The sequence below is a fragment of the Macaca thibetana genome, chromosome 14 (genome assembly GCF_024542745.1).
Source record: "Macaca thibetana thibetana isolate TM-01 chromosome 14, ASM2454274v1, whole genome shotgun sequence".
NCBI lineage: Eukaryota > Metazoa > Chordata > Mammalia > Primates > Cercopithecidae > Macaca > Macaca thibetana.
In genome coordinates, this window is record NC_065591.1 from 844,971 (window position 1) to 871,155 (window position 26,185).

At 58.2% G+C, this 26,185-nt stretch overlaps 3 protein-coding genes and 1 pseudogene across 13 annotated transcripts in view; 2 read left to right on the forward strand and 2 right to left on the reverse strand.

Moving 5' to 3' along the window:
- The window catches only part of AP2A2 (adaptor related protein complex 2 subunit alpha 2), an 86,211-nt gene extending 64,282 nt beyond the window's left edge, over positions 1-21,929 (forward strand). For both annotated transcript variants that reach the window (XM_050757849.1, XM_050757850.1), the window contains exons 11-22: positions 2,012-2,194; positions 2,795-2,892; positions 3,231-3,462; positions 3,549-3,722; positions 11,055-11,221; positions 14,426-14,508; positions 17,503-17,592; positions 18,999-19,122; positions 20,225-20,341; positions 20,453-20,522; positions 20,853-20,987; positions 21,590-21,929. In XM_050757849.1, the coding sequence (XP_050613806.1) occupies positions 2,012-2,194; positions 2,795-2,892; positions 3,231-3,462; positions 3,549-3,722; positions 11,055-11,221; positions 14,426-14,508; positions 17,503-17,592; positions 18,999-19,122; positions 20,225-20,341; positions 20,453-20,522; positions 20,853-20,987; positions 21,590-21,667 (1,551 nt within the window). In that variant the 3' untranslated portion in view covers positions 21,668-21,929. The remainder of the gene's footprint in view (positions 1-2,011; positions 2,195-2,794; positions 2,893-3,230; positions 3,463-3,548; positions 3,723-11,054; positions 11,222-14,425; positions 14,509-17,502; positions 17,593-18,998; positions 19,123-20,224; positions 20,342-20,452; positions 20,523-20,852; positions 20,988-21,589) is intronic.
- Positions 1-26,185, reverse strand: part of POLR2L (RNA polymerase II, I and III subunit L) — a 627,758-nt gene that overhangs the window by 152,805 nt on the left and 448,768 nt on the right. Inside the window, exon 1 of one of the 9 annotated variants that reach the window (XM_050757999.1) lies at positions 8,773-8,777. The exons of 7 other annotated variants lie outside the window; for them this stretch is intronic. The gene's annotated coding sequence lies outside the window, so the exon portion shown is untranslated. Of the gene's footprint in view, positions 1-5,043; positions 5,049-8,772; positions 8,778-26,185 lie in introns of those variants that run through there. One more of the 9 variants, XM_050757997.1, reaches the window with a different exon arrangement.
- Positions 21,750-23,228, forward strand: LOC126935877 (uncharacterized; annotated as a pseudogene). The gene has a single exon (XR_007719327.1). The product of XR_007719327.1 is annotated as an uncharacterized LOC126935877 (transcript).
- MUC6 (mucin 6, oligomeric mucus/gel-forming) overlaps positions 23,840-26,185 on the reverse strand; it is a 36,091-nt gene continuing 33,745 nt past the window's right edge. Inside the window, exons 37-38 of the mRNA XM_050757514.1 lie at positions 24,910-25,012; positions 23,840-24,631 (exon numbers count right to left, since the gene is read on the reverse strand). Of these exons, the coding sequence (XP_050613471.1) occupies positions 24,454-24,631; positions 24,910-25,012 (281 nt within the window). The 3' untranslated portion in view covers positions 23,840-24,453. The remainder of the gene's footprint in view (positions 24,632-24,909; positions 25,013-26,185) is intronic.

Below are 26,185 nucleotides of genomic sequence, written 5' to 3' on the forward strand. Positions count from 1 at the left end.
GTGAACGGAGGGGCCCAGGTACTGGGACTTCAATGCTGAGGGGTGAAATTATCACAGACTGAGCTTCAGTGAGGCACTGCAGACCTGCAGAGGGCGGGGGCCAGGAGGTGACTCTCACGCTGGACTGTCCACCCTTCAGGACAGGGCAGTGGGCCTGGGAAGTTGAGGGGCCCAGGAACAGGGGTGGGCCGACTCCCGGCAGGAGGCCCCAAGGGCAGGCACCACGGGGAGCGTTTGGTGTAGGGCAGGGCTGTCTGTAGAGTGGCCAGGCAGGTGCTTGTTGACTGCAGCCAGTGGACCCTCTCTGGCCTGGCTGGGGCAGTGTGGCCTGGTCTCAACACTTGTGGTGGGATGGGGCTGGCTCTGGGGACGGCCGTCACAGGAGCCTCGTTCCTGGTCGTCATTCTGGGTGGTTTGAACAGAGACAGAAGCAGTGTGCTTCTGAATACAGCAGATTTTGAGGTCCTGGGCATTCTTCAGCCCGGTGTCTGCTCTCGCCCCTCTGCGTGATGAGCGGCTCTACGTGATGAGTGGCAATCCTCAGCTGGCTCCTGCTGCGAGGAGTAAGACAGGTGCTCTGTCTCAGGCCGCATAGTGCTCCCCCAACTCCGTCCTTTCAGCCGGGCATGGTGTTCTCCCCACCCCATCCTTTAAGCCGGGCATGGTGCTTCCCCCACCCCATCCTTTCAGCCGGGCATGATGCTCCCCTCCCCCGTCCTTTCAGCCGGGCATGATGCTCCCCCCACCCCGTCCTTTCAGCCGGGCGTGGTGCTCCCCTCCCCCGTCCTTTCAGCCGAGCATGGCAGAGCATGTTCTCTGGCTGTGCTAGGTGCTAAGTGTCCAAACTGGACGTGGCCCACTCCCTGCCTACTCAGCACCTTCCCGTCCACAGAGGGGGACGGATTGAGAGCAGGACTGTGGGTGCTGCACTGTGGGCGGGATGGCCAGAGGAAGTGCCTATGTTCTGGGGGCCTCAGGAGGCATTACACTCCTGGGGGGCCATGTGGACTGCAGAAGGCGGTAGTGACCTGGTCTGGAGAGGATGATGGTGCAGAGGCCCCTGGGAGGGCAGAGCAGCCGTTTGTGGAGGGGTGGGAGGTGACTTAGCACAAGGTGGGGAGAAGGGCATGTGAGGCAGAGGTGGGGACCCTACCAGTGAGGCCTGAGGGCCCCTGGTGCACAGCCCCGGGCTGAGGATAGGGCTCAGAGGCAGTAGTACGTTTTGGAATGATGCCTTGGAAGTGTCACGGAGTCAGGTTGGGATTTGGGAATCCAGGCTCCAGGCAGCGACTCTCGGAGGGGGGGGCCCAGTCACCAGTGCCTGAGAGGCCAGCAGCAGGGTGTGGAGAGGGGGCAGCGGTGTGTGGAGGGGTGGCAGGGTATTGGGGGTGCCCTCGGGAGGCGCGTGGTCTTGATGCCTGCTGGCGTTGGTGTTGGCAGCTGGTGCTGTTGGAGGGGGGCTTGGTTCCAGGTGAGGTGACTTTGGGGAGATGAGTTTGGTGTTGGACAGCCTGGCAGAGCTCCATGTGAGTGGCTGCCACGTGGGTGTGGGCTGGGCAGGTGCCTCCAGGGGCCCCCATAAGAGTGAGCCAGAGAGGGGAAGAAGGGGAACCCCCAGGTGAGGCTCGCAGGAAAGACTGGCCAGAGCTGGAGGAAACCACCAGAGAAGTGGCCGCCAGGAGCCCAGGGTGGCATGATCAGAGGAGTGCTGCCACCAGGTGTCGGGGCTTTGGGAGACAAGGGCCCAGGTGGCAGGTGGCCTGGCTGTGGCCGTGGCCTTCTGTGCGCTGGTCTCCGCCTCTTCCTGGCTTTCCTTGTTTAAGTCAGGGAATCTTAAACTTTCGGGCTCATGGCCCTTTTTGAGAATCTAGTTCAAGCTTTCTGCATGTCCCAAACTTTTGTAGACACATTTAGGTGCTTCTGAAACCCTCACTTTGACTTTAGATGACAGTTTGGTTTTGGGATTGCCACGGCCTGCAGGTGCCGGCCCTCAGCAGCCCGTCCCCTGCAGGTGCTGAAGGTCGCCATCCTGGCAGAGAAGTACGCGGTGGACTACACCTGGTACGTGGATACCATCTTGAACTTGATCCGAATTGCTGGTGATTACGTGAGCGAAGAGGTGTGGTACCGAGTCATTCAGATCGTCATCAACCGGGACGACGTGCAGGGCTACGCAGCCAAGACTGTGTTCGAGGTATGGCCCGCAGGACGGCAGGAAGGATGGGGTGGAGGGCAGTCGCGGAAGGTGAGCAGTGAGTGGTTCCAGCCTGGCTGGGTGGAGGTGCCGAGGGCTGTCGCTGACCCCTCCTGCCCCTCAGCTCTTCCCTGAGGCTTTAGTTCCTCCGCTGTTGGCGCCCCACGAGAGTCCCAGTTTCTTCTCACCTTAACTCTCAAACTTTTGGCTCTCTGGGGGCCATCTGAGAAAGCCGGCCCCTGTGTGTGTGAGAGCATGCTGGGGCCTGCCGTGGCGGGGCCTGCCCTGTCCATCGGAGAGGATTAGGCCACCGGGAAGGGGTGTGCCATGAGGACGCTGGCAGAACCTCCCCGGCCGGAGCCTGTTCTGGACCCTGCAGCTCCCTCCAGGGCAGGTCAGCGTGTGGCAGCCTCGGGTTCCTTGCTGCTGACACAGGTGCTGAGGGTGCTGAGGAAGGCAGGGATGGGCACCTGGACTGGGGTCTCCAGGAAGTTGAGGGGCTGGTGCTGGTGTAGGGTGCACCGTGCCAGGACGTGCCTGCCTCGCCTTAGCTCTGGACACTTGGCTGCCACCCCGGCTCATTGTGTTTGTGCTTCACAGGCTCTTCAGGCTCCCGCGTGCCACGAGAACCTGGTCAAAGTGGGCGGCTACATCCTGGGGGAGTTTGGAAACCTGATAGCCGGAGACCCGAGATCCAGGTGAGAGGCCCTTTGCGAGTCGGGGCCAAGAGGCGAGGTGCCAGCTGGCTTTGTTGGGAGGCCTCGCAGAGCCTTGTCTGCTCCCAATCGGCGTCTTTTTGTTTTCCTTCAGTTGATAAAAAAAGCAGGGATTCTAGGAGAAAATAGAGACATGGGGTTTATGGCTGACTTTGTGAAAGGGGTGCCTTGCAGTGGGATCTGGAGCTGGAAGAGGGTCCTGACCAGCGGCCTCTGGTGCAGGCAAGGGGGTCCTGCTGCTGTCCGTCCCCTGCGGGGACATGCTGGAGCCTGCGAGGGGACGATGGCGTTCCCATGTTGTGCTCTCCCCACCCCCCTAGCCCGCTGATCCAGTTCAACCTGCTGCACTCCAAGTTCCACCTATGCAGCGTCCCCACCCGCGCGCTGCTCCTGTCCACCTACATCAAGTTCGTGAACCTCTTTCCTGAGGTGAAGCCGACCATCCAGGACGTGCTGCGCAGCGACAGCCAGCTGAGGAATGCAGACGTGGAGCTGCAGCAACGCGCCGTGGAGTACCTGCGGCTCAGCACTGTGGCCAGCACCGACATCCTGGTAGGAGGCCCCCATCCTTCGGGCTGGCTTGACTGAGGGTGGGAGGTCAGGGACTCTGACCAAGCCCACCCTGTGTTCTTTCCAAGGCGACCGTGCTGGAGGAGATGCCCCCGTTCCCGGAGCGGGAGTCCTCCATCTTGGCAAAGCTCAAGAAGAAGAAGGGCCCCAGCACAGTGACAGACCTGGAGGACACCAAGCGGGAGAGGAGTGTGGATGTGAATGGGGGCCCCGAGCCTGCCCCGGCCAGCACCAGTGCCATGGTGGGTTCCTCACCTGCTGTGTACCCAGACCTGTGAGGGCCTCACCCCCAAGACTTGGGACCAGCAGAGCATTTGCCTGTCAGGGAGGAGCATGTACTGAGAACCCAGGTGCCGACTGTGGCTCTGGACATCCTGCTGGCCTGTCCCGGGGGCCACTGTCCCTGCTGAACTCCCTGCTGGCCTGTCCCGGGGGCCATTGTCCCTGCTGAACTCCCTGCTGGCCTGTCCCGGGGGCCACTGTCCCTGCTGGACTCCCCACTGGCCTTTCCCAGGGGCCACTGTCCTTACTGGACACCCCGCTGGCCTGTCCCGGGGGCCACTGTCCTTGCTGGGCGAGGTGCTTCCTTCAGACCATTGTCTTGTCCAGCTCAGCTCCCACATCTGCTGTGGTGACTTGTTTTAGGGGAAGTGGCCGTCCCCTCTCCTGTAGGACTGCCTCACCCAGGCAACTGTCCACACATGCTTTGTTGATTTAGAGAGGACTTCTCATGCCCTGCTCTTCGAGGTTTTCTCTAGTGAGTTGGGTTAGATCTGGTTTTCCTTGTATGTGTGATGTGATGAGAATAGTCCCATGGCTGAGAGTGTCTTGTGGTATTTGTCGGGAGAGAAGTGTCGTTGGGATAGTTGCGCTTTTGCTTGGCTCTGCTTGCCGGCTGTCCCCCCTCTGCACTGTCAGGGAGGGCTCCTGTCGGGGTCACACGGGCTTTCTGTTTGTCCAGTTAGAGGAGCTCTGGAGAGAGAATCTTCTGTCCAGGACGCAGGTCCAGTGGTGGCAACCAGTGTTGCTACCTGGTATCAGCAGGGCTTTGTGGGGTGAGCACGTGTGGTGGTGCCTGCCCTGGCAGTTTGCTGGTTGGGAGGGTGCTCGTGTCGGAGTCCTGGCACTCCTTGGCAGGGACCTGCTTATGTGCCCTGCTGACCATGTGTCCTGCCTCTCTGGCTGACAGTGCAGGGCCTGCCATGGGGCCGGTATCCAGGCTCAGCCTGACATCGTGCCCAGTAGCTTCTCCTGCTCTTCCTCTTCCTCCTCCTCCTCCCCTTCCTCCCTCCCTCCCCTCCCCCTCCCCTCCCCCTCCTCCTCCCCCTCCTCTTCCTCTCCTCCTCCCCCTCCTCCTCCCCCTCCTCTTCCTCTCCTCCTCCCCCTCCTCCTCCTCCCCTCCTCTTTCTCCTCCCCTCTTTCTCCCTCCTCCCCCTCCTCCTCCCCCCTCCTTTTCCCCTCCTCCCCCCTCCTCCCCCTCCTTTCCCACCTCATTGTCCTCTCCCTCACCTTTCTCCTTTCCCTCCCTCTTCTCCCCCTCCTTTTCTTCCTCCTTCCCCTTTTCCCCCACCTTCCCCTCCTCCCCCCTTCCCTCCTTCCCCTCTTCCCCCCCTTCCTCCACCTTCCCCTCCCCTCCCCCCTTCTCCTCACCCCTCTTCCTCCACCTTCCTCTCCTCCCCCTTCCTCTCCTCCCCCTCTCCCCCTCCCTCTCCTGCTCCCCCTCTCCCCTTCCCCTCCTCCCCTTCCTTCTCCCTCTGCCCCTCTCCTCTTCGCCTTTCTCCTTCCCTCTTCCCCCTCTCCCTCCCCCTCCCCCCCTCCCTCTCCTCCTCCCCTCCTCTTCCTCTTTTTCCTCCTCTTCTTCCACCTCCTTCCCCTTCCCCTTCCTCCTCTCCTTCCTCCTCCTCCTCCCCCTCCCTCCCTCCCTCCCTCCTCCTCCTCCCTCCCTCCTCCCTCTCCTCCTCCTCCCCACTCCTCTTCCTCCTACTCCCCACTCCTCTTCCTCCTCCTCACCACCTCTTCCTCCTCTTTTCCCTCCTCCCCCTCCCCCTCCTCCCCCTCCTGGCTGAGGCTGATATCTCATTGAGCAGTCTTCCCTTCCCCTCTTCCTCCCCCCACCCTGCCCCGCCTCGTGTCCTCCATGCAGCCCTGTCCCCCTTGGCCTCTCTCTGCATTGTTGGTGGCATGCTGCTGTGCCTGCCCTCTGGAGGCTTGAATTGCCTGTGAGCTGATCCTGGAGTGAATGAGGTAAATGAAAGATGTAGCTGTTTCCCCCCAGGTGGGCATCTTCCCTTCACGCTTAAACACCTTCATGCTTGTGTTTCTCACGTGCTCTGTGGAGCTGGTGACCTGCTTTTGATCCTGTCTCCTCCCGTGGGACGTCAGTAGCCAGGTGCCTGGTGCTGCAGGCCTCTGTCATTCCTCTAATCCATCTCTCCCTGTCCTTCGAGTGTCTTGACATAGGTTTCTGGAGACAGAAACTTGCCTGTGGAGATTTGTCTGTGAGCTGCCAGAGCAGGGGCCTCCCCGTGGGCGCTGGGCCGGCAGTGCCTCTGCCCTGCAGAGAGGAGGACCCAGCCCCAGTTGGGTGAGGAGGCGAGGGCAGGAAGATGTGACCCACGGGAGGCTGGTGTGCAGGGATTCCTGGCCGCCGGCTTTCAGCAAGGGCACTGTGAAGCCTTCCATGGAAACCTGGAATTGCCTGTTTGAAGCTGGGAAGGCACCAGGTGCTCTCGCTCCCCTCCAGCTGCTTTGACGTTAAGAGGAACTCGCTGAGGGAGCACGGAGAGGGGCTGTAGGATTGTTGTCAGGCTCTATTTGGTTTTTCTTTGATGTTTCTTTTTCATGTGGGTCCTGAGAAATGAGGTGTGCCCATACCCCAGGCCTTTGATCACACCCAGATTTGTCCAGTTAGGCTCAGGGTGGACTTTGGAGGGCCTGGCCTTGACTGTGGCTTTGGGATCAGATGGAAACTCCTGGACCCTGGGAGTAAGAGCAGTGTGCTGCCATCTAAAAAGGGGGGATGAGGGTCCAGTGAGGTTCAGCATTTCTGTAAGGTCCCTCCTTGGAGGGGTCCCCCTTCCGGGCTCATTCAGTGGATTTTCGGAGTTCGGCTTCACTCCTGATGGTCAGTGGCACCTGGCGGGTGGGTTCCTTAGGGAGGTGTCTGTGGCTGAGGCACGCAGCTCCATTCTGAGCCGAGAGCTGTGGTGTGTAGGCCCCTCCATTCTGACCGAGAGCTGTGGTGTGTGGGCTTCCTTGCTATCCTGTGCTTTCCAGTCTGTCCCCACTGCTCACAGGAGCTCCAGTGAGGCCTCCCTATGGGGAGACACTCCCAGCCCCCACTGCTCACAGGAGCTCCAGTGAGGCCCTCCCTATGGGGAGACACTCCCAGCCCCCACTGCTCACAGGAGCTCCAGTGAGGCCTCCCTATGGGGAGACACTCCCAGCCCCCACTGCTCACAGGAGCTCCAGTGAGGCCTCCCTATGGGGAGACACTCCCAGCCCCCACTGCTCACAGGAGCTCCAGTGAGGCCCTCCCTATGGGGAGACACTCCCAGCCCCCACTGCTCACAGGAGCTCCAGTGAGGCCCTCCCTATGGGGAGACACTCCCAGCCCCCACTGCTCACAGGAGCTCCAGTGAGGCCTCCCTATGGGGAGACACTCCCAGCCCCCACTGCTCACAGGAGCTCCAGTGAGGCCCTCCCTATGGGGAGACACTCCCAGCCCCCACTGCTCACAGGAGCTCCAGTGAGGCCCTCCCTATGGGGAGACACTCCCAGCCCCCACTGCTCACAGGAGCTCCAGTGAGGCCCCTCCCTATGGGGAGACACTCCCAGCCCCCACTGCTCACAGGAGCTCCAGTGAGGCCCCTCCCTATGGGGAGACACTCCCAGCCCCCACTGCTCACAGGAGCTCCAGTGGGACCTCCCTATGGGGAGACACTCCCAGCGAAGTTCTCTTGCTCAGGGCCTTCTGTGTGGGCCGTGAAGGGGCCTCAGGGTGGCAGCAGCACATGTGCCTTTCCCACAAAAGGCCGTGGCTTTATCTTGGTGTCACGTTGGCCAAAATGTCTTTTATTTACGATCATAGATGAGGCCAGAACATTTTACTTCTTCTGAGCATCCTCTCTGCACACAGCTCCTTGGGGGAGGCTGTGGTGTGCGTGTCCTCGGGTGTGCCGGGGAGCACGGGGTGTGGGGATCAGAGGCTGCCTGGTCTCACATGCAGGAGCCTGGGGCCCTTGTAGGCAAAACCTTCACCCCTCAAGTTGTCCTGCTATTGGAGGGAGGAGGCGAACTGGTGTGGCCCAGGAGCCAGGTCTGCTCCCCGAGGAGGGTCTCCCAGGCCTGAGAGAATGAGGAGGGGATGAGGAACCCGAAGTGGGCTTCAGGTCTCTATTATCCTGGAGCCTCGCTATTACCATCTGTGGTAACGTTTCAGGTACAAATTCATTTACTAGGGCAAAGGGCTTTCCTACTTTAGAAAGCAGTTAAAAGCCATAGATGGCCGGGCGCGGTGGTTCACACCTGTAATCCCAGCACTTTGGGGGGCCGAGGTGGGCGGATCACTTGAGGTTGGGAGTTCAAGACCAGCCTGGCCAACATGGTGAAACCCTGTCTCTTCTAAAAATACAAAAATTATCTGGGCATGGTGGTGTGTGCCTGTAATCCCAGCTACTCGGGACGCCGAGGCAGGAGAATTGCTTGAATCCAGGAGACAGAGGTTGCAGTGAGCTGAGATCGTACCACTGCACTCCAGCCTGGGCAACAGAGCAAGACTCGGTCTCAAAAAAAAAAAAACAAAACCAAAAGCCATAGATGTATTTAAATCAGTGCAGGAACCAGGGGTAACATCTGTGACTAGATGCAGAGGAGGAATTGTCTCCATTTGGGCTGCAGGTGCATTGCCAAGGCCGATGGCTTCCCACATAGCTCACAGCTTTGTCAGGCTGTGGAGACCACAGTGTTGGCGGGAGCTGTCCCAGGCGTGGGGAGCGAAGTGCCACCCTCAGATGGTTTCATCGAGACACGCCTTGGATATTTTTGGGACTCTTCTCTGCCAGCTCCTCTGTGACCTCCCACCCTTGGAGCACGTGAGACCCGTGTCGTCATCTCTTGCAGAGGTGTTCAGTCACAAGAGCAGAGCCTGGGAGCCTGCCCCGCTTCTGACTGTCCTCCATCCCCATTCTGACTTTCTGCCCCTATTCTGACTCCTCCCACCCCCATTCTGACTCCCCCGCCCCCATTCTGACTCCTTTTGCCCCCATTCTGACTCCCTCACCCCCATTCAGACCCCCCTGCCCCCATTCTGACTCCTTTTGCCCCCATTCTGACTCCCTCACCCCCATTCAGACCCCCTTGCCCCCATTCTGACTCCCCCGCCCCCATTCAGACTCCCTTCGCCCCCATTCTGACTCCCTTCACCCCCATTCTGACTCCCCCTGCCCCCATTCAGACTCCCCCCGCCCCCATTCTGACTGCCTTCGCCCCCATTCTGACTCCTCCTGCCCCCATTCAGACTCCCCCCACCCCCATTCTGACTGCCTTCGCCCCCATTCTGACTCCTCCTGCCCCCATTCTGACCTGCACCTTTTTTGCATAACACACTTTGTGATGCCTCGTTTATCTTGAAGTAAAATTCATATATCACATACCTGCACATGTAATTTTTTTGAAAGTGCAGTGTGACAACTTAACTTTGCATTAATGTAAAATGGCATTCAGATGGAGTCTCAGATAATTACAAACTCATTTTTTACCTTCTTAGATGTCCAGTGGAACATTCTAAAGTTACTCAAGACAGTCTTCAAGGCAGGGTGTCTTTTGTCTCTGGTTTTTGACTGTGAAATGCCAATATTGTTGTGATAGTCAGAACTCTCCACATCTCCCGAAAGCTCTTAGCTGAGTGGCGGATTTCTCCACCAAGAGCCCCTGGTGTACAGTGTCAAAGTGTGAGTGTCGCCAGGCTGTAGTTCAGTGGTGTGATCTTGGCTCACTGCAATCTCCGCCTCGCAGTTTCAGTTCTCCTGCCTCCACCTCCCGGGTAGCTGGGATTACAGGCACGCGCCACCACACCCAGCTAATTTTTGTATTTTTAGTAGAGATGGGGTTTCCCCATTTTGGCCAGGATGGTCTTGAACTTCTGACCTCGTGATCTGCCCCCCCTTGGCCTCCCAAAGTGCTGGGATTACAAGTGTGAGCCACCGTGCCCGGCTGAGTATCCTTTTTATAGGGAGTACCTGAGTCCCTCTGGTGCACAGGCTACTGCAGGGCAGGACCCATGGAACCCAGAGCAGCTCTGAGCTCTGGAGGTCAGGCCACTGGGGTGTTGCTCGGGAGCCTGCTGCCCTGTTGGATGGGTAAGCATGCGATGAACTGCGCAGCTGCTTGTGCCTGTTGTGGGACTTTAATCATGAGATCATAGGCGCTCTTTCTTTATGCCTTTGCCCAGGATCAAAGAGCAATTACTGGGGCCAGGTGTGGTGCCTCACGCCTGGAATCCCAACACTTTGGGAGGCTGAGGTGGACGGATCACCTGAGGTCAGGAGTTCAAGACCAACCTGGCCAACATGGCGAAACCCCGTCTCCACTAAAAATACAAAAGTTAACCGGGCATGGTGGCGGCCACAGCTACTTGGGAGGCTGAGGCGGGAGAATCGCTTGAGGTGGAGGTTGCAATGAGTCTGCACAATTGCACTCCAGCCTGGGCAACAGAGTGAGAGTGTCTCAAAAAAAGCAAAAACAGAGACAGTCTCTTGCTGTGTTGCCCAGGCTAGTTTTAAATTCCTGGGCTCAAGCAGTCCTTCTGCCTCAACCTTCCGAAGTGCTGGGATTACGTGAGGCACCACACCCAGCCAAAAAGCAGTTATTTTTAAAAAGTCTCTGTTCTGTAGACTTTTAGTGATTAATAATGATTTAACGATTAAACTAATAATGTGCCCCAGGAGCCTCGCTCTGTCGCCCAGGCTGGAGTGAGTGGCATGATCTCGGCTCACTGCAAGCTCCGCCTCCTGGGTTCACGCCATTCTCCCGCCTCAGCCTCCTGAGGAGCTGGGACCACAGGTGCCGCCACCGCGCCCGGCTAATTTTTTGTATTTTTAGTAGAGATGGGGTTTCACCATGTTCGCCAGGATGGTCTCCATCTCCTGACCTTGTGGTCCCCCCGCCTCGGCCTCCCAAAGTGCTGGGATTACAGGCGTGAGCCACCGCGCCCAGCCTGCATTATCTTATTTCTTAAACCACGTATTTATTTTTTATGTCTTTCGTGGCAAAATTTTTCTGAGATTTTTTTCATTCAAATAGCATTTGTGAAAAAATGTCTTAGTAGGGTGTCTTGGTGAAATTATGACTGTTTTAAGTGCAGTTATCTTTAGGCTGGACTCTGGGATGTACTCAGGAAGTGGCTGTTAGCCTTCACTCTGGTCACTCACTGAGCCGTGTGCCGCCTGCCCCAGCCCCCCGGGAGTGCATGGCTGCCAAGCGGGCGCCGTGGGGGAGGATGTGCAGGTGTGAGCTGCCCGGGCCGGCCAGGCCAGGGAGGCTCTCTGCTGATGCTCTCCTTCCTTCTCTTCCAGTCTACGCCTTCTCCGTCGGCAGACCTGCTGGGTCTGGGGGCCGCCCCCCCCGCCCCTGTGGGCCCCCCACCCTCCTCCGGCGGCGGCGGGCTGCTCGTGGACGTGTTCTCAGACTCGGCCTCTGTGGTCGCGCCTCTCGCTCCTGGCTCCGAAGACAACTTTGCCAGGTAGTCAGGTTTCCTGAGTCCTGCAGACGGGCACGGGACTGCCGTGCCCCCTGACTTCCGGTGTGGCCGCGGCCAGCTGGACAGAGGTGGGCAGCGGAGTTTACCTCCCAAATTACTGCTTGGGGGAGAGAGTGGGAGCTGCTGTGTCGTGGGTGGGTTTGCTGTGTAACTCCCCTCAGAACCTTGACTTGTGGACTGCAGTGTGCATTGGATAAAGGGCTGACATTCCTCTCAGGAGGAAAAGAGGACATGAAAGAAGCCACAGGGTCTGGCCGGCGGCTGTGTCCGATCATGCTTCAGCTGCTCTTTCTTTGAGTGTTGGTAAACACTCTTTGTAGCTGCTCGTTTCCTCTCTTCGCCTCTTTCCTGTCTAGTTGGGCTGCTTTTCACTCTGACTTAAGCCGTCTTGATGTGTCTGTCCTGGAGGCCCAGTCTCTTGTCTTTGAGTTGCTAACTTGCCGAGTCCTCCTGTGAGGCCTGCCCTGCTCACACCTTCGGCCTCCACCCTGTGGTTGCCCCCGAGGGCAGCCTGTCTTTGCTGCTTGTCCTGCTCTAATTTCTATCCAATGCATGGGCACCTCCCAGCTCCCCACATGCAGTGGTCTCTGCCAGTGTCTCCATGGTCTTCAGATCGTCCGTGCCAACCGCTTCCCCGGTGCGTGCTCTCCCCAGCCCTCTCTGCTGGGCTCATCAGCTGTGCATTCCCCTTGCTGGCTGCTCTCAGCCGTCTGCTTGTTTTCATGTCTGGCGGAGGATCCCGGAGTGGACGCCCGTTCCCCTCCCCACTTCCCTCCTCCCTCCCCTCCCCCTCTCTCCTTACCCTTCCCCCTTCCCCTCCCCCACTGCCCTGTGGGTGGGAGCGCAGGTGCCGGTTTCTGTCTCAGATAGAGGTTAGAGAGCCTTTGAGGAATGGCCTTTTGGTCCCGCGTTTTGAAGACTGTAATAGAATTCTGGTGTTTTAAAATGTTTTTCAGTTCTTTGTATTCATGTTGCATGTGAGTTCTGTTTCCTGTTACGTGTTGGAAAAGGACTTAGGAGAGGCAGGCCAGCGTGGTGTTTGGTGCAGATCGCCACTTGGGCTGAAAACAGTCTTCTTACTGCTCTTAGAGTCGTTGTGTTTGCGATTGAGAATCCAGGTTCCAGGGCTCTGGTGGTGGCCACTCCTCAGTGTCTCGGTGGCAGGAAGGGACCAGGGGCTGGGCAGTCCGTGGCAGCCGTGGCCCTTCCCTGCTGGGCGCATGCCTGCCCCGTCTCCATACAGCTGTGCTGGGAGCTGCACATGGCCTTGTGCACGCCTCACATTGGGTGGCGCTGTCTCCAGCTGGCCGAGCGTTGGGGCTCTTGTGCATGTGGTCATCTTGGCTTTGATCTGGCTACAGAGGGTCATCAGGTGTCTGCGTGTGTTTGGTGTAGATGGAGGCACAGAGTGCCTGGGCAAGCCGGCTGTGGTGGCTGCTGGAACATGGCTCACAGGACAGGGCGGCTGCATTCTTGTGGCCTTGCAGAGTGGTTTGCATTTTCCCCAAAAATTCCTCCAGGCCAGGTTGTAGTTGGGATGACCTTTTAAAAAGCAAGCAACCAAGCAGAGACGCCAACCACGAGGGCCCCTCTGTCACGCCACGTCATGGGTGATCAGTCGGAGCCCCTCCCATGTCCTTGACAGATTTTGCTTTAAAGTGGCTTAGGCGAAACCACGAGTGTAAACTCCGTGGCCTCTTGTGTGGAGAGACCGTTGGCTGTGGGCAGAGCAGCGATCCCGGGGCACAGTGGACACCTCTCCCTCGGCCGGCTCCTCCTGTGAAGTGGCCTCGGCTTTGTTGGTGGCCGGCTGTGGCTGTCCTGGGTGAAGCGCAGTAGACGTGTTCCAGGCCGTGTTGTGGATGACCATCCTGTGTTGTGTGTTGGTTGGACCACACTTGACTTTTGAAGCTTTGCATGTGGCTGGAGCTGGACCGGCAGCCTGCCGGGCTGTGCAGGGGGCGGCTGTGGCCTCCAGAGGTGTGTGCGGGGACTGCTGCCTCAGTGGCTCTTGTGGCTTCGGCAGGCTGGAGTGGGGCAGTGTGAGGCGAGCAGCGCCCTCCTGGCCCTGAGAGCAAGCCAAGGGCCACCCGTCACTGTCCCTTGCTGTCTGTCTCTGCTTCCTCCGTCTTCTTCCTGGCCTGGTCTCCATATGGCAGGATGCCGATGAGCTGATCTTCAGGTCGGCAGCACTCAGACCTTCCAGGGTGGCAGCTGTGGTGCAGTTAGTGGAGACTGGGTGAGCGTAGGAGTGGCTGACCTTGATCTCCTCGGCGTCAGCGCAGGTGGGTGTGGAGATTTCAGAATTAGGCTGCTGCCAGGCAGCATTTGCTTCTTAGGCACTGGGGTGGGTTGGGCGAGGGGGCGGCACCGTGAGCTCCTGCCTTCCCACCCTGTGGTCTGAATCAGTGCCACGTCCATCTCTGTGCTGGGTGCACCCAGGAGCCCTGTGCTGCTGCCCTGCCTCCCTCTCCTCTCTTTTGGATCCAGGTCACTGTGGAGTTATAGTTTCCTAGAGGAGGTCAGAAAACTTGAAGCTCTTCTGAGAGAAACACAAATGAAAACTAACCAATGCTATTTTATTTTCCCCTAACTCTGTGTAGTGTAGATAGGTGCCCTGTGGTGAGCAAAACCCTGGGCTCCCTGTGCAGTGTAGATACGAACCACGCATGGGGCGAGAGGAGAGGCCAGAGGGGAGATGGGGGCGCCCAGGGCCCTGCAGGGCTGTGCTGCTGGTGGGTGGATGGCTGGGTGCCCTTGTGTGCGTGTGCATCAGCGGGGAGCAGCCAGGCTCTGATGGCGAGGCCCTCACTGGGTGGAAGTCCGGCCCCCGTGTTGGATGGAGTCTGTGGCGTGGCCAGAGCTGTGTGCATGCCTTCGCGCCCGTGTCCTGTCTGGGGCCGTGAGAGGCCGTTACACGTGGACCAGCGTGTTCCTAGAAAGCAGCTGCACCAACTGTCTTCACAGGCCTCGCTGGAGCTGTGCCCGCGTCCCTGTGCCCTGCTCACTGTCCACCTGTGGCTATTTGTCAGGATGGTCCTTGGAATCTTTTTCCACTTTTTTCTTCCCTTGTGTCCCATAGAGGTTTTTCTGGCCTCCTCATGCTATGAATTTTTTCCCAGAACAAACCCTTGTGTTTTCTGCAGGTGGCTTTGAGTGACACGTGCACTGTCCCTTTCCCCCTAGGTTTGTTTGTAAAAACAATGGTGTGTTGTTTGAAAATCAGCTGCTTCAAATTGGACTTAAGTCTGAATTTCGGCAGAATTTAGGTATGTGTTTTAATTACTTAATGAAACCCTCTCTTAGAACTCCCATAAGTCAGTAAGAAAGCAGCCCAATTAAAAAATGGGCAAAAGAACAGCCTGGGCAACAAATCAAGACCCCACCCCATCTCTACAACCAAAGGGGGCCGCGGGGGAGGGGTGGGTGCAAAGTTGTTGAAAAGACGTTCTCCAGGGAGAATACAGGAATGCTCAGTAAGCACCTGAAAAGATGGACAAAGTCATGAAGGAAATGCCAGTCAAAACCACAGCGAGACACCACCTCAGCCCGCCAGGATGGCTGTTATAAAACAAACAGGTAGCCTGGGTGGTGGCTCACGCCTGTAACCCCAGCATGTCGGGAGGCTGAGGCAGGCGGATCACTTGAGGCCAGAAGTTCGAGACCAGCCTGGCTAACATGGTGAAACCCTGTCTCTACTAAAAATACAAAAATTAGCTCTGCGTGATGGTGCATGCCACTCAGGAGGCTGAGACAGGAGAATCACTTGAACCTGGGAGGTGGAGGTTGCAGTGACCGAGATCATGCCACTGCACTGGGCAACAGAGTGAGACTCTGTAAATAAATAAACAGTCTGGCCTGGTGGTCTGGTGACTTAGGCCTGTAATTCCAGCACTTTGGGAGGCCGAGGTGGGAGGATCACTTGAGCCCAGGTGTTTGAGACCAGCCTGCACAACATGGTGAGACCCCATCTCTACAAAAAATACAAAAATTAGCTAGATGTGGTGGTCCACACCTGTGGTCCCAGCTACTCGGGAGGCAGAGGGGGGAGGATCGCTTGAGCCCAGGCGTTTGAGGCTGCAGTGAGCTGAGATCATGCCACTGCACTGCAGCCTGGGCAGCAGAGCGAGACCCTGTTGTTTGTTCATCCATTCATTAATAAATAACACACACATCAAAACAAACCTTGAAGGAAAAGGAGTGTCTGCAGGGCATGGTGACATTGGAGCCTTGTGTGCCGCTGGTGGGAGTGTACAGTCGTGCAGTCACTGTGGGAAGTTCCTCAAAACACAAAAGAAAGTGGAATCACTCTGACCCAAGCAGGTTCACGTCTGGGGACAGACCCCAGAGAATCGAAAGCTGGGTCTTAAAGAGGTACCTGTCCACCCATATCCATAGCAGCATTCACAATCCCCAGAAGTTAGAAACAGCCCAGATGTTCGTGGGTGGATGACTAGATAAGCAAAATGTGGTCCGTCGACGCAGTGGAATATTATTCAGCCATGAAACGGCAGAAAGGAATGAAATTCTAGGCCGGGCGCGGTGGCTCAAGCCTGTAATCCCAGCACTTCGGGAGGCCGAGGCGGGCGGATCACAAGGTCAGGAGATCGAGACCACAGTGAAACCCCGTCTCTACTAAAAATACAAAAAATTAGCCGGGCGCGGTGGCGGGTGCCTGTAGTCCTAGCTACTCAGGAGGCTGAGGCAGGAGAATGGCGGGAACCCAGGAGGCGGAGCTTGCAGTGAGCCGAGATGGCGCCACTGCACTCCAGCCTGGGCAACAGCGTGAGACTCCGTCTCAAAAAAAAAAAAAAAAAAAAAAAAGGAATGAAATTCTGATGCATAAAATAGCACGGATGCACCTTGAGGACATGGTGCTCAGTGACACGGGCAGACGCAGGGACAAATCCTGTGTGGCTCCACTCATGCGGTCCCTAGAGCAGTGACTTCATAGAGACAGAAGGTAGTTCGTGGGTGCCAGGGCCTAGGCCAGGGGGATGGGGAGTTGGTGTTTAATGGGGACGGAGTTCAGTTTGGGAAGATGAGAACGTTCTGGAGATGGTGGTGGCAGTGGCTGCGCAGTGTGGCTGCACTTCCTGCGTCCTTGTGTCCACCTAAATACGGCTAGAAAGGTGAATGTTAGGTTCTGTGTGTTTTACCACAGTTTAGAACAAGGACATAAAAAAGCCTTTGAGTGTTAAAAAACGCTGTGCAGGGAACCCTGTGGCTACAGGGGCCCTGGCTGCGGACCTGCCTCCTCTCAGTGCCTGCCTTGAGCCTCCTGAGGACTGCTCTGTCTTTCGCTTGTGAAAAACACGGAAAGAGTGTGAAAAAAGAGAATTAGTTGCTTGCCCACCGGGGATCTGTTAGAAAAGTGAGGGTTGTCAGAGTAATTCTTGTGGGAAATGCTGCATTGAAAACAGATGGTACTTTCAGTCCTGGTTTAAGTTTTTAAACTCTGGGCCTTGAAAGCTTCAACTAGGTGTTGGTTTTGGTTTTTTAAATTGTGGGAGGAGTGATGCCAAACTGTTCACCCTTTTCAGAATATTCGAGGTTTCCTTTCTGAATTCAAGGGGCATACAGATGCACAAAGATTTGTTACTGTGATGTAAATAAAAACAGCGACACATCCAAAACGTGCACCTGTGCTGTGCGTGAGCCGCTGCCGTGAGGGCCCATGTGCAGCACCAGTGCTGTGCGTGAGCCGCTGCCGTGAGGGCCCGTGTGCAGCACCAGTGCTGTGCGTGAGCCGCTGCCGTGAGGGCCCGTGTGCAGCACCAGTGCTGTGCTGGACGCAGGCCAGCCGGGTCTCCTGACGGGAGGCAGCCGGGGCCGGCCTGTGTTTACGTGTCGCAGACGTGGGGCAGGGCCGGCAGCAGCCTGTGTGATTGTGGCGTCCCTCGAGGCCCCTCCAGCTGTAGCCCAGCCTGCGGACAGGGCTTTCTGTAGGTCCTTCCCCGTGCATACGCGTGTGACCTCATCCATCCCATGTGAGTGTGCAGGAGGGGCCGAGAGAGGAGGGTGCTGGAGGGCAGAAGTTACCTCTGAGTGGAGGAGATACCCCGCCCGTTTCCAACACTGGTGTGCTTGTTCTAAAACTGGAAAAAATTTGTTCTTAATTTTAACAACAGTCATGCATCACAACAGTGAATTTTGATTCAGCTGAAGATTGTGTGGGGGGGGGGCTCTTGTTTTTCAGTGTAAATATTCAGGGTAAGTGTAAAATGATGTGTGTGAAAAAAATGGTTTGTGTTTCCTTCTAGGTCGGATGTTTATCTTTTATGGTAATAAGACCTCCACGCAGTTCCTAAATTTTACTCCAACACTAATCTGTTCAGATGACCTTCAGCCTAATATCCTTGGTTTCATTGCCCCCATGCCCAGAGACAGCATAATGTGGGACTTAGAGGAGGCTTCTGAGGAAGTTTTTCGGTTTTCTTATTTTGTTAAAATAGCAAGATAATTCCAGATGCTATATGAAAATCAGGCAATCGTAGTCTGCCTGTGGTGTTGGGCAGCAAAAAGAAAACAGGCAGTCTTCCATATTGAAGTGTCAGTTTTTGATAATGCATCTAAAAATACTGTGCACAAGTCTCTTCCCCTTCCATCTGGCTAGTTTGAGTCCCTTTCTTTTTCAGCTGGTCTCACCCTCCTGTGACATTGTCTTTAAATCCCTCCTCTCCGAAGCCTCACAGAGCTGCTGCTTGCAGAGCACGGGAGGCGCCGGCGGGGACCGGAGCACGGTGCGCACACCCCGGCCGAGCTTGTGTGTGCTTCTGGCAGAGCTTTTAGACTGACGGTTTTCCCTTCATAATGCCAGAAGTGTTGCTAGAACTTTCCCAGCTAAAGGAGGGAGAAGCTAACGCCTCTTCCTGTAAGGATAGGCGCACCGAGTAGTTAGCGTGAAGACCCCAGCTTGACCAGAAACGGTGACACCTGGGGTTTATGGTCCGAGACCTGAGTGAAGCAGCATCGTCCTTGCCACTGGCTGGTCTGTGTTCATTTTAACATGAGCATGTTGTAATGCAGACTGTTCAAGCTGTTTCAAAACAGTCATTAAAAATACACATGTAGGATCATGTGTATTAAAGACTTCGTTGGGAATCCGGAGTGGAAGCTGACTCCTACTGTGCCCCTCTTTAGGGGTCTCTCCCTCGGGGTCCGCTTGGCTCGAGGCAGCAGCGAGCCCAGCAGCTGCGTGGCCGGCAGCACACGACCCAGAGGGTAGGCGAGGCCTGCACCCTGCTGCCTCCTGCACCCAGCTTCGCTCGTGTCGCTGTTTCTTCAGGAGAGGCTGTAGGCAAACCCTTGTTTTCCAGCATGAAAACAACGCTGGTCCCAGCAAGGCGGGCTCTTTTCTGAGTCTCGCTGTCTCAGGAGCCTGCTATTCCCAGGATTCTTAAAGTTTTCCTGCCCTACTAAGCACCAGTTTCTGCTAACGGCGACAAAAATTGTGTGTGTAAGAACCAGAGCCGAGGCTCACAGAGTGAAAACAGATAAGGAGAACAGCCAGTGTATAGTCTAAGCGACTTTTTAAAATGGAGGAGCCGTTTTGGAAGCGTGAGAAGCAAACAGTGTTTTGAGGATTGTCTGGGTGGAAAGGCAGGACCGGGTGGTGTGGCCGCCCCTTGACCCGTAGCTGGTGGTCCTGGAGCGTGGTGAGTGTGCTCGCCTCCACGGGTCCTGCTGGGGCTCTAGCCCGGCCCGTTTCCGCTTCTGCCGCTGGGGCTTGCTTGGCTGGATTCCTTAACGCACACACACCTGAACCTGCAGACCAAGCCCGTGGACCCGACTGTGGAGGGGGGTGCGCAGGTGCAGCAGGTGGTCAACATAGAGTGCGTGTCTGACTTCACGGAGGCGCCAGTCCTCAACATTCAGTTCAGGTAAGAGCCATCTGTGCGCCCCGGGCCAAAGATTGTGTGGGCGCCTGAGCTGTGTGCCTGGGCTCCATGACTGTGCCCCCATGTCCTTCCTGAGGGGACCCAGGGCATGTGGGTACTCATGGTGCATGGATGCGACCTGAGCTGTTGCTGCCCTCAGCTCTGCAGAGCGCAGGAAACAAGGGGAGGTGAAGCCCTGGGCTGTGGGATGGCAGGTGGCAGCTCCCACATGGGGCCTTGCTAGGATCTTTCTGGGCTCAACGGGGCCTACCTCATGGGGTAGCAGACAGCCAGGGCCACATGCCACCTGCCCGGCTTGGTACCAGACAACCGCTGCGAGGTGAAGGCAGCTGGCTTCCTTCGGACCCTGGCCTGAGGGGTGCGTTTTTTGCACAGTTGGACTCAGATCATACCACTTTGCTTATTTTTTAAAAGCAGGAGATTTTCCTGTTGCAACTGTTGCTTACTCTCACTTTTCAGTGGCTACAATAGCGTGTACACGGTCAGCGCGTACCCTGCTGGGTGTCTGCAAGGTTATGAATGTTGAGAAAAGCACACTTTCTAACATTAAAAATACAGAGAACTTAAGGATTGTATACCGTAGAATTTGGGGACATAGACATGCAAATTTTTGTTTCATTCTTTGTGCAAATGCCTTTGCCTTTTTAAAGAAAAAAAAAATCACACTATTTGCACAGACTTGGAGTTCTGAGAAACAGATAGATGGGGAGAAGTGAGGCACAGGGGCGTCCTGCCTGTGTACGCGGCCCTGGCCTATCCTGTCTGTGGGTGACACTGTACACTGAGCCACACATGATCTGTGGAGACTCAAGGCTCGGCTCCCCACGCTCTGGTGGGTGGCGGTAGGTGGGGACGCTTCTCACTCCAGGCTCTTTTCCGGCCCCTGGGGCTCTCAGAGGAGGAGCTGACTGTCCCTCGGCTCTTTCCTGGCCCCTGGGGCTCTCAGAGGAGGAGCTGACTGTCCCTCGGCTCTTTCCTGGCCCCTGGGGCGCTCAGAGGAGGAGCTGACTGTCCCTCGGCTCTTTCCTGGCCCCTGGGGCGCTCAGAGGAGGAGCTGACTGTCTCTTTCTGCTGCTGCTGGCAGGTATGGCGGCACCTTCCAGAACGTGTCTGTGCAGCTGCCCATCACTCTCAACAAATTCTTCCAGCCGACAGAAATGGCTTCTCAGGATTTCTTTCAACGTTGGAAGCAGTTGAGCAAGTGAGAAACCTGTTGTCCTGTAGGGGTTGGGGGTGGGGATGGGGGTCATTTGAACAGATGGGCTTTGGTCTCTGGCCTGGCTGAGAAACTCGCCTTTGCTGTTTCTCACAGTCCACAGCAGGAGGTGCAGAACATCTTCAAAGCAAAGCACCCAATGGACACAGAAGTCACCAAAGCCAAGGTAGGGCATCTGGAGGGACGGCCCCGGGGACACGCTGCCTGCAACCCAGCGCCAGGGTCTGGAGGGACGGCCCCGGGGGACGCGCTGTCCGTGACCCAGCGCCAGGGTCTGGAGGGATGGCCCCGGGGGACCTGCTGCTCAAGACCCAGCACCAGGGTCTGGAGGGACGGCCCTGGGGACACGCTCCCCGCCACCCAGTGCCAGGATCTGGAGGGGTGGCCCCGGGGGACATGCTGCCCGCAACCCAGCGCCGGGGTCTGGAGGGATGGCCCTGGACGTGCTGCCTGTGACCCCGCTCCAGGATCATCATTCTCCTGTTTCTTTGAACAGATCATTGGATTTGGTTCTGCACTTCTTGAAGAAGTTGATCCTAATCCTGCAAATTTCGTGGGAGCTGGAATCATCCACACGAAAACCACCCAGATCGGATGCCTGCTACGCCTGGAGCCGAACCTGCAAGCCCAGGTCAGGCCCTCAGGAAATGGCTGAACACACTTGAGTTGCTTTTTATTCTGGCACAATGTACATGGTGAGATGTGTAGCTCTTTAGAGCAGTTCGGTCAGTTTTGATAGATGTTGTGTGCCCGTTTAACCACCACCCTGTCAATACATGGTTGCATCCCAGTCTCCCCACAGCTGGCCACCTGGAGCATCGTCCCGCCACAGAGCATCCTGGCCCTGGGCGGTGGCTCTCCCAGCTGTTCCTCTCTGTCACCGCGTTGTTCCTTCTCGCCACGTCCCATTCTGTCGACAGACACCTGTCTCCGTTTCACTCGGGTGGCACCCGGGAATGCCGCTGCTGCCCAGGGCCTGTGTGTGGTTAGCGCTACAAGAAGCTGTGCCACTTCACACTCCCGCCAGCTACGTACGAGGTGCCAGGCGCTCCCGTGCCAGCCCTCAGTTTTCATGCTGACAGTGTGTGTGGTGCTCAGGCCTCTGCCGAGCTGTGGGTGCCTCCAGAGAGCGGTCCCTGGGCGTGGCCCACAGGGTTCTGCATGGCGGGTCCTGGACCCGAGGGCTGTGTGAGCCTTGGCATGCCCGTTGACCCGCTGCGCTCTCCGTTTCAGATGTACCGGCTCACGCTGCGGACGAGTAAGGAAGCCGTTTCTCAGAGATTATGTGAATTGCTGTCCGCGCAGTTTTAGTCTTGAGGATGGAAGACCAGGCCCGTGTGTCTTGCGTTGTCTTCGTCTGTGCTGTTTGTCTTCGTGGCCGTCCTGCAGATGAGCACCCCCGCTGCCCCAGACCTCTCCCCTTTGGGCTGGACAGGAACACACGTGTGTGGCTCAGGAAGAAAAGCTCAGCCTGGACTGCGGCAGCCACGGCAGAAGGTGGATCTTGGGATCAGTTTTTATAAAAATCAAGACAGTTCTGTGGTTCAATCTACAAATTAAAGGGAAATTAGAAGTTGGCGTGAACGTGGCGTTTGTGGGAGTGTCACTGAGATGGCCCGTGCTGCCGCCCACCCCGCCTCGGAGCCTCTGGGAGCAGCAGTGCCGCCGCGTGTGGCGTGGGCTGAGCCTTGGTGTGTGGCTGTTCTGGTGGCTGCACACCTGGCATCGTCCTGGGCCCTTGGGAGGAGCACGGCCGCCCCTGGTTTTGCTGCAGTCCCAGCTGGACAGTTTTCCCAGGCAGGATTTTAATCTGGACTTCAGAAGCATTTGTATTTGTGATGACTTCTGGCCAGACCACGTGTCCTGGCTGGATGTAATTGTTTTCCCAGCTCCTGTTCGTGGAGGGTGTCTGTTTTGCTCCTGCAGTCCCCGAGGCCTTAGATGTGCAGCCAGGGAAGGAGCGTCCTGCTGGCCCTGCGGGGCCCCCAGGACTCCGGGGTAAAGCGTGGGCTGGTGGCTCAGACTCAGGTGTGCTCGTCTCTCTCCTGTCAAGAGTGGGTGTCCCCAGGCCACGGTGCAGGCTTGAATGCTTCCACTGGCCCCGTCCAGTCATCCCTGGAGGGGCTGTGGAGGAGGGAAGCCTCTGTGTCGTCAGGAAGTGAAGGGGCCACGGGCCACACACTGTGTGCCACCTGCGGCTTGTGTCTCGCCTGTCGTCTGGACTCAGCACCCAGGCTGCACGTCTGACACCTGAGAGGCGAGAGAGTGGGGCTGGCCTAGGAGCCGAGGCTGGGGCCCTGTGCTCTGTCCCCAGGACGGTGGCCTTGTTTGTCCTAAACACACCCAGCATGGGTTCCGGCTTCCTGAAGTGCTATGGAGGCAGGGAGGGTGGGTGGCCACATGTGCTTGAGCCTGGCCCTCAGCCACCTGCTCCACGGGTCCCTGGGGCAGCTGCACGGGCTCATGGACCCATCAGGTCTCCACAGCTCCCCTGCAGTGTGTGCAGCCCACGATGTCTGTGGCTCTCCTTCCAGCGTGTCGGACTTTGATCATAGGATAGCCATGTCGGTGGCGTGCGCCTCTTGCACTGGCCATTCTGGGTCTGGCGGTGCCAGGTGTCATGACACGCCGCGCTGGGCTTGTGCTGCAGCTGGGTGGTGTGGCCCTCATTCTTGTGTTCCAGCTGCTGGGCAGTGCTCTGCCCGTGTGCTGCGCCTGCCGGCTGCGTGTGCTGCCGTGGATCTCCTGCGTCCCTTGACCCCTCCCGCCATCAGAGGAAAGGCCGCTCCCCGAGGCACCACTTCCCTGTGTGGCTGCAGAGGGGCCCTCAGTGTGGCACTCCTCGTCAAAGAAAAATAAAGGCTAGAACAGCTCCCCAGATCGTGCGCTTTCTTTGGGGGGAAAGCATCCCACGTAACCCTCAGCTCCCCGGGGGCCGTGTGAGGCACAGACCCCAAAGTCCCTGGCCTGTCCTTCGGCACGTGGGCTCACAGGCAGTGGGCATCAGAAAGTGACCTGCCCTTTGCTCTGCCAGTTTGATTCTGGGCGTGTGGTGGAATTTTTTGGGACTCAGGTCATGCGGGAACCCCTCCAGCCTGGCCTCAGGGCTCCCCGCTGTCCAGTGTGTTGGGGTGCAGCCCAGGGCTCCCTCCTGGGGAACGGGCTTGCCAAACCACGTGGGTATGAGGAGGCTCCGTGGGGGATCCTCCTGTTGATCTGACTACAGAAGGGGCTCTCGGGCAGATGGGGGTGGCCCCTGGAGGACGGTGGGCTTCGCCAGAGATAGGACAGTCCTGGTGGAGGGAGGGCAGGGGCCCAAGGCCAGAGGCAGCTGCTTTTCCCAGCCCAGACCCTCCTGGGGGCAGCCCCACCCAACCTCAGATCCCAGGGGCCCACAGGGTGCAGGTGTGGGTCGGGTGCCTAATGTCTAAGGGACTGGGGAGAGGCAAAAGCAGGGCTCAAGTGCTCAGGGACCAGCCTCTGTGCCTTGACAAGAACCAGTTTATTTGGAGTCTCTGGCCGGGTGACGCCCTCTCCCGAGGACAAGCTGCTGGGGACAGGTGTGGTGCTGGCCGGGGCCTTCTGCCTGGCTGGGAGCAGGAGTGGCTGCCCTGCCCTCGCTGCCACCCTCTGCCCTCCCTGACTCTGGGGAGCTCCTCTTCTCTGTGTCGGTGGCTGCCTGGGCCTCTTGCCCCCATCTCCGCACAGGTCCTGACGGGTCTGGTCCAGCGCCTGCTCTGGCCTCATCTGCAGGGTTCTGGGCGCAGCAGGGCTGGGGCCAAGTTCAAGGGCTGGGAGGTGTTGGATGGCAGACAGGTGGTCGGGAGTGCCCTGTGTGCCTGGGAGGGTGCGTGGCCACTGCCCGCCTCAGTCCCTCTCTGCTGGCTCAGGGTCTGCAGGGGTGTGGTGGTCTGGGCCTCTGCTTGGCAGCCCCTCTCCCACCGGTGCCCCAGGTGAGCCACAGCTGGGGGCGCTTGCGGACCAGGCCTGGTGACCAGGAAAGCAGCTGCCGGCACAAGTGGGAGGGGGGCCGGCGGGTGTTTGTCCTGTCGGTCATCTGCAGTCCTTCAGCCCCAGGAGAGCGGGCAGCGACCCTGCTAGGCTCCACAGGCCACAGAGCTGCACTCGCAGCGGCTGAACACTTGCAGGGTGAGTACGAGCTGCCGGCCAGGCGCGCTGGGGTCTGGGCAGGGCAGCTCCACCTGCTGCTCATAGGAGTGGAGGGGGCGGCAGCAGCCGCAGTGGGCGTCCACCTGCTGGGTGATGGTGTTGTAACTGCCGAGAAGCCAAGACAGAGCAGGGTCATGGGTGCTGCAGGGGCAAAAGGCCCCTCCCTCCCCAGGGCAGCTGCTCCACAGAGGCCTGGACCTCCCCGCTGAGCTCCCGGCTCCCAGGGGCCAAGGCTGGTGTTGGGCAGATGGAGCGCAGAGTGGCTAACCTGACGGGGCAGCAAGCGCCTGGGTGGGGAGCCCGAACCTGCCCTGGTGCCTCTCTGGGGTGGGGTTGTGAGCACCTTGCTGGACGTGGGGCAGGCCTCCCGCCTGTGGACTCACCTGGCGGCAGAAATGCAGGTGCCCTCACAGCGGGTTACCGTCACGTTCGCCATGCATCCCTTGAACGTGATCTCCTCCTGATGCTCCTGCACGCTGCAGACCCCTGGGAGCCGAGTGGACGGTCAGCAGCGCTCAGGGTGGACATGGAGCGAGGAGGGAGGGAAGCCCTGGCTAGAGACCGGGGTCCCCACCTGTCTCTGGACTCTCCTGCCCTAGGTGTGGTCTTCCTTTGTGGAGCCCCACAGAGCTCAGACCTCAGCCATACCCAAAGGCAAAGGCCAGCAGCATCCTAGTTTTTTCCCCTCAAAGTCGCTCTGCTGGAGTCCATCAAGGTAGAGAATTTTCTCAGTGGACTCAGCAGATACTGAGCCCTGGGCCTGTGTGAGCCACCCCTGGGCCCCAGCTTCCCTGATGCCCCACCCCAGGCCTCGACACCGACCTGTGGGCATGGGTATCTCTGGCTGGCCGGACCCAGGACCTGCAGGGGGGCCGAGGACACCGTGTCAGTGACGCCAGAGAGGGGGACAAGTGGTGTCGTGGGAGCTCCGTGTGCCCCAGCTGGGGAGGAGGGAAGTGGAGCAGGCCCCGTGGTCTGGGCTCCTGGAAGGGGCGGGGTGGGGAACCGTGTGGAAGGCCCAGACAGCCAGCCTCAGTGAGAGGCCTGGGCCCGTGGCAGGCAGCACGGAGCAGGGTGGACTGATGCAGGCAGTGGCAGCATCGGCATTAGAAACCGCCACTGCGGAGCGTGGGTTAAAGTGGAAAAGGAGTCCTGGGGTAAAGGCTGAACTCTGCTGCCTGTGTGCCCTCCCCTGGCTGTGCCCAGCTTCATTTCCTGGCCACAGAGAAGACAGGTCGCCTGGAACCTACCTGCCCGCTGCAGAGAGCTTTCTCCAGGAGGGGGCAGGACTATGTGTGCCTCCACAGGCCCTGCCGTCCCCAGCTGCCCTCCCCTCCCAGATGGTTCCTGCTCCCTCACCTCTGCTTCTTGGGGCCACCTCCCCGGTTACAGCTTGCACCCAAGTCCTGGTCTCAGGGAGGGACCCAAACCAAGATTCCCTCAGCCTGCAGCAACGAGCTGCTACCCACGTGAGAGACCACGAAGCCAACCGTGGCGTTGCCACCTGGTGGAGGTCGATGCATGCGAGGGACCCAGTCCCTGGGTGGTTGCTGTGAGAGGAACACCCAGGAGGGAAGTGAGGGACATCCCAGGAACGTGAGGTTAGGTGGACGTGGACGAGGCCTGAGGTGTGTTCTGTCTCCAGGCATCTCATGGCCT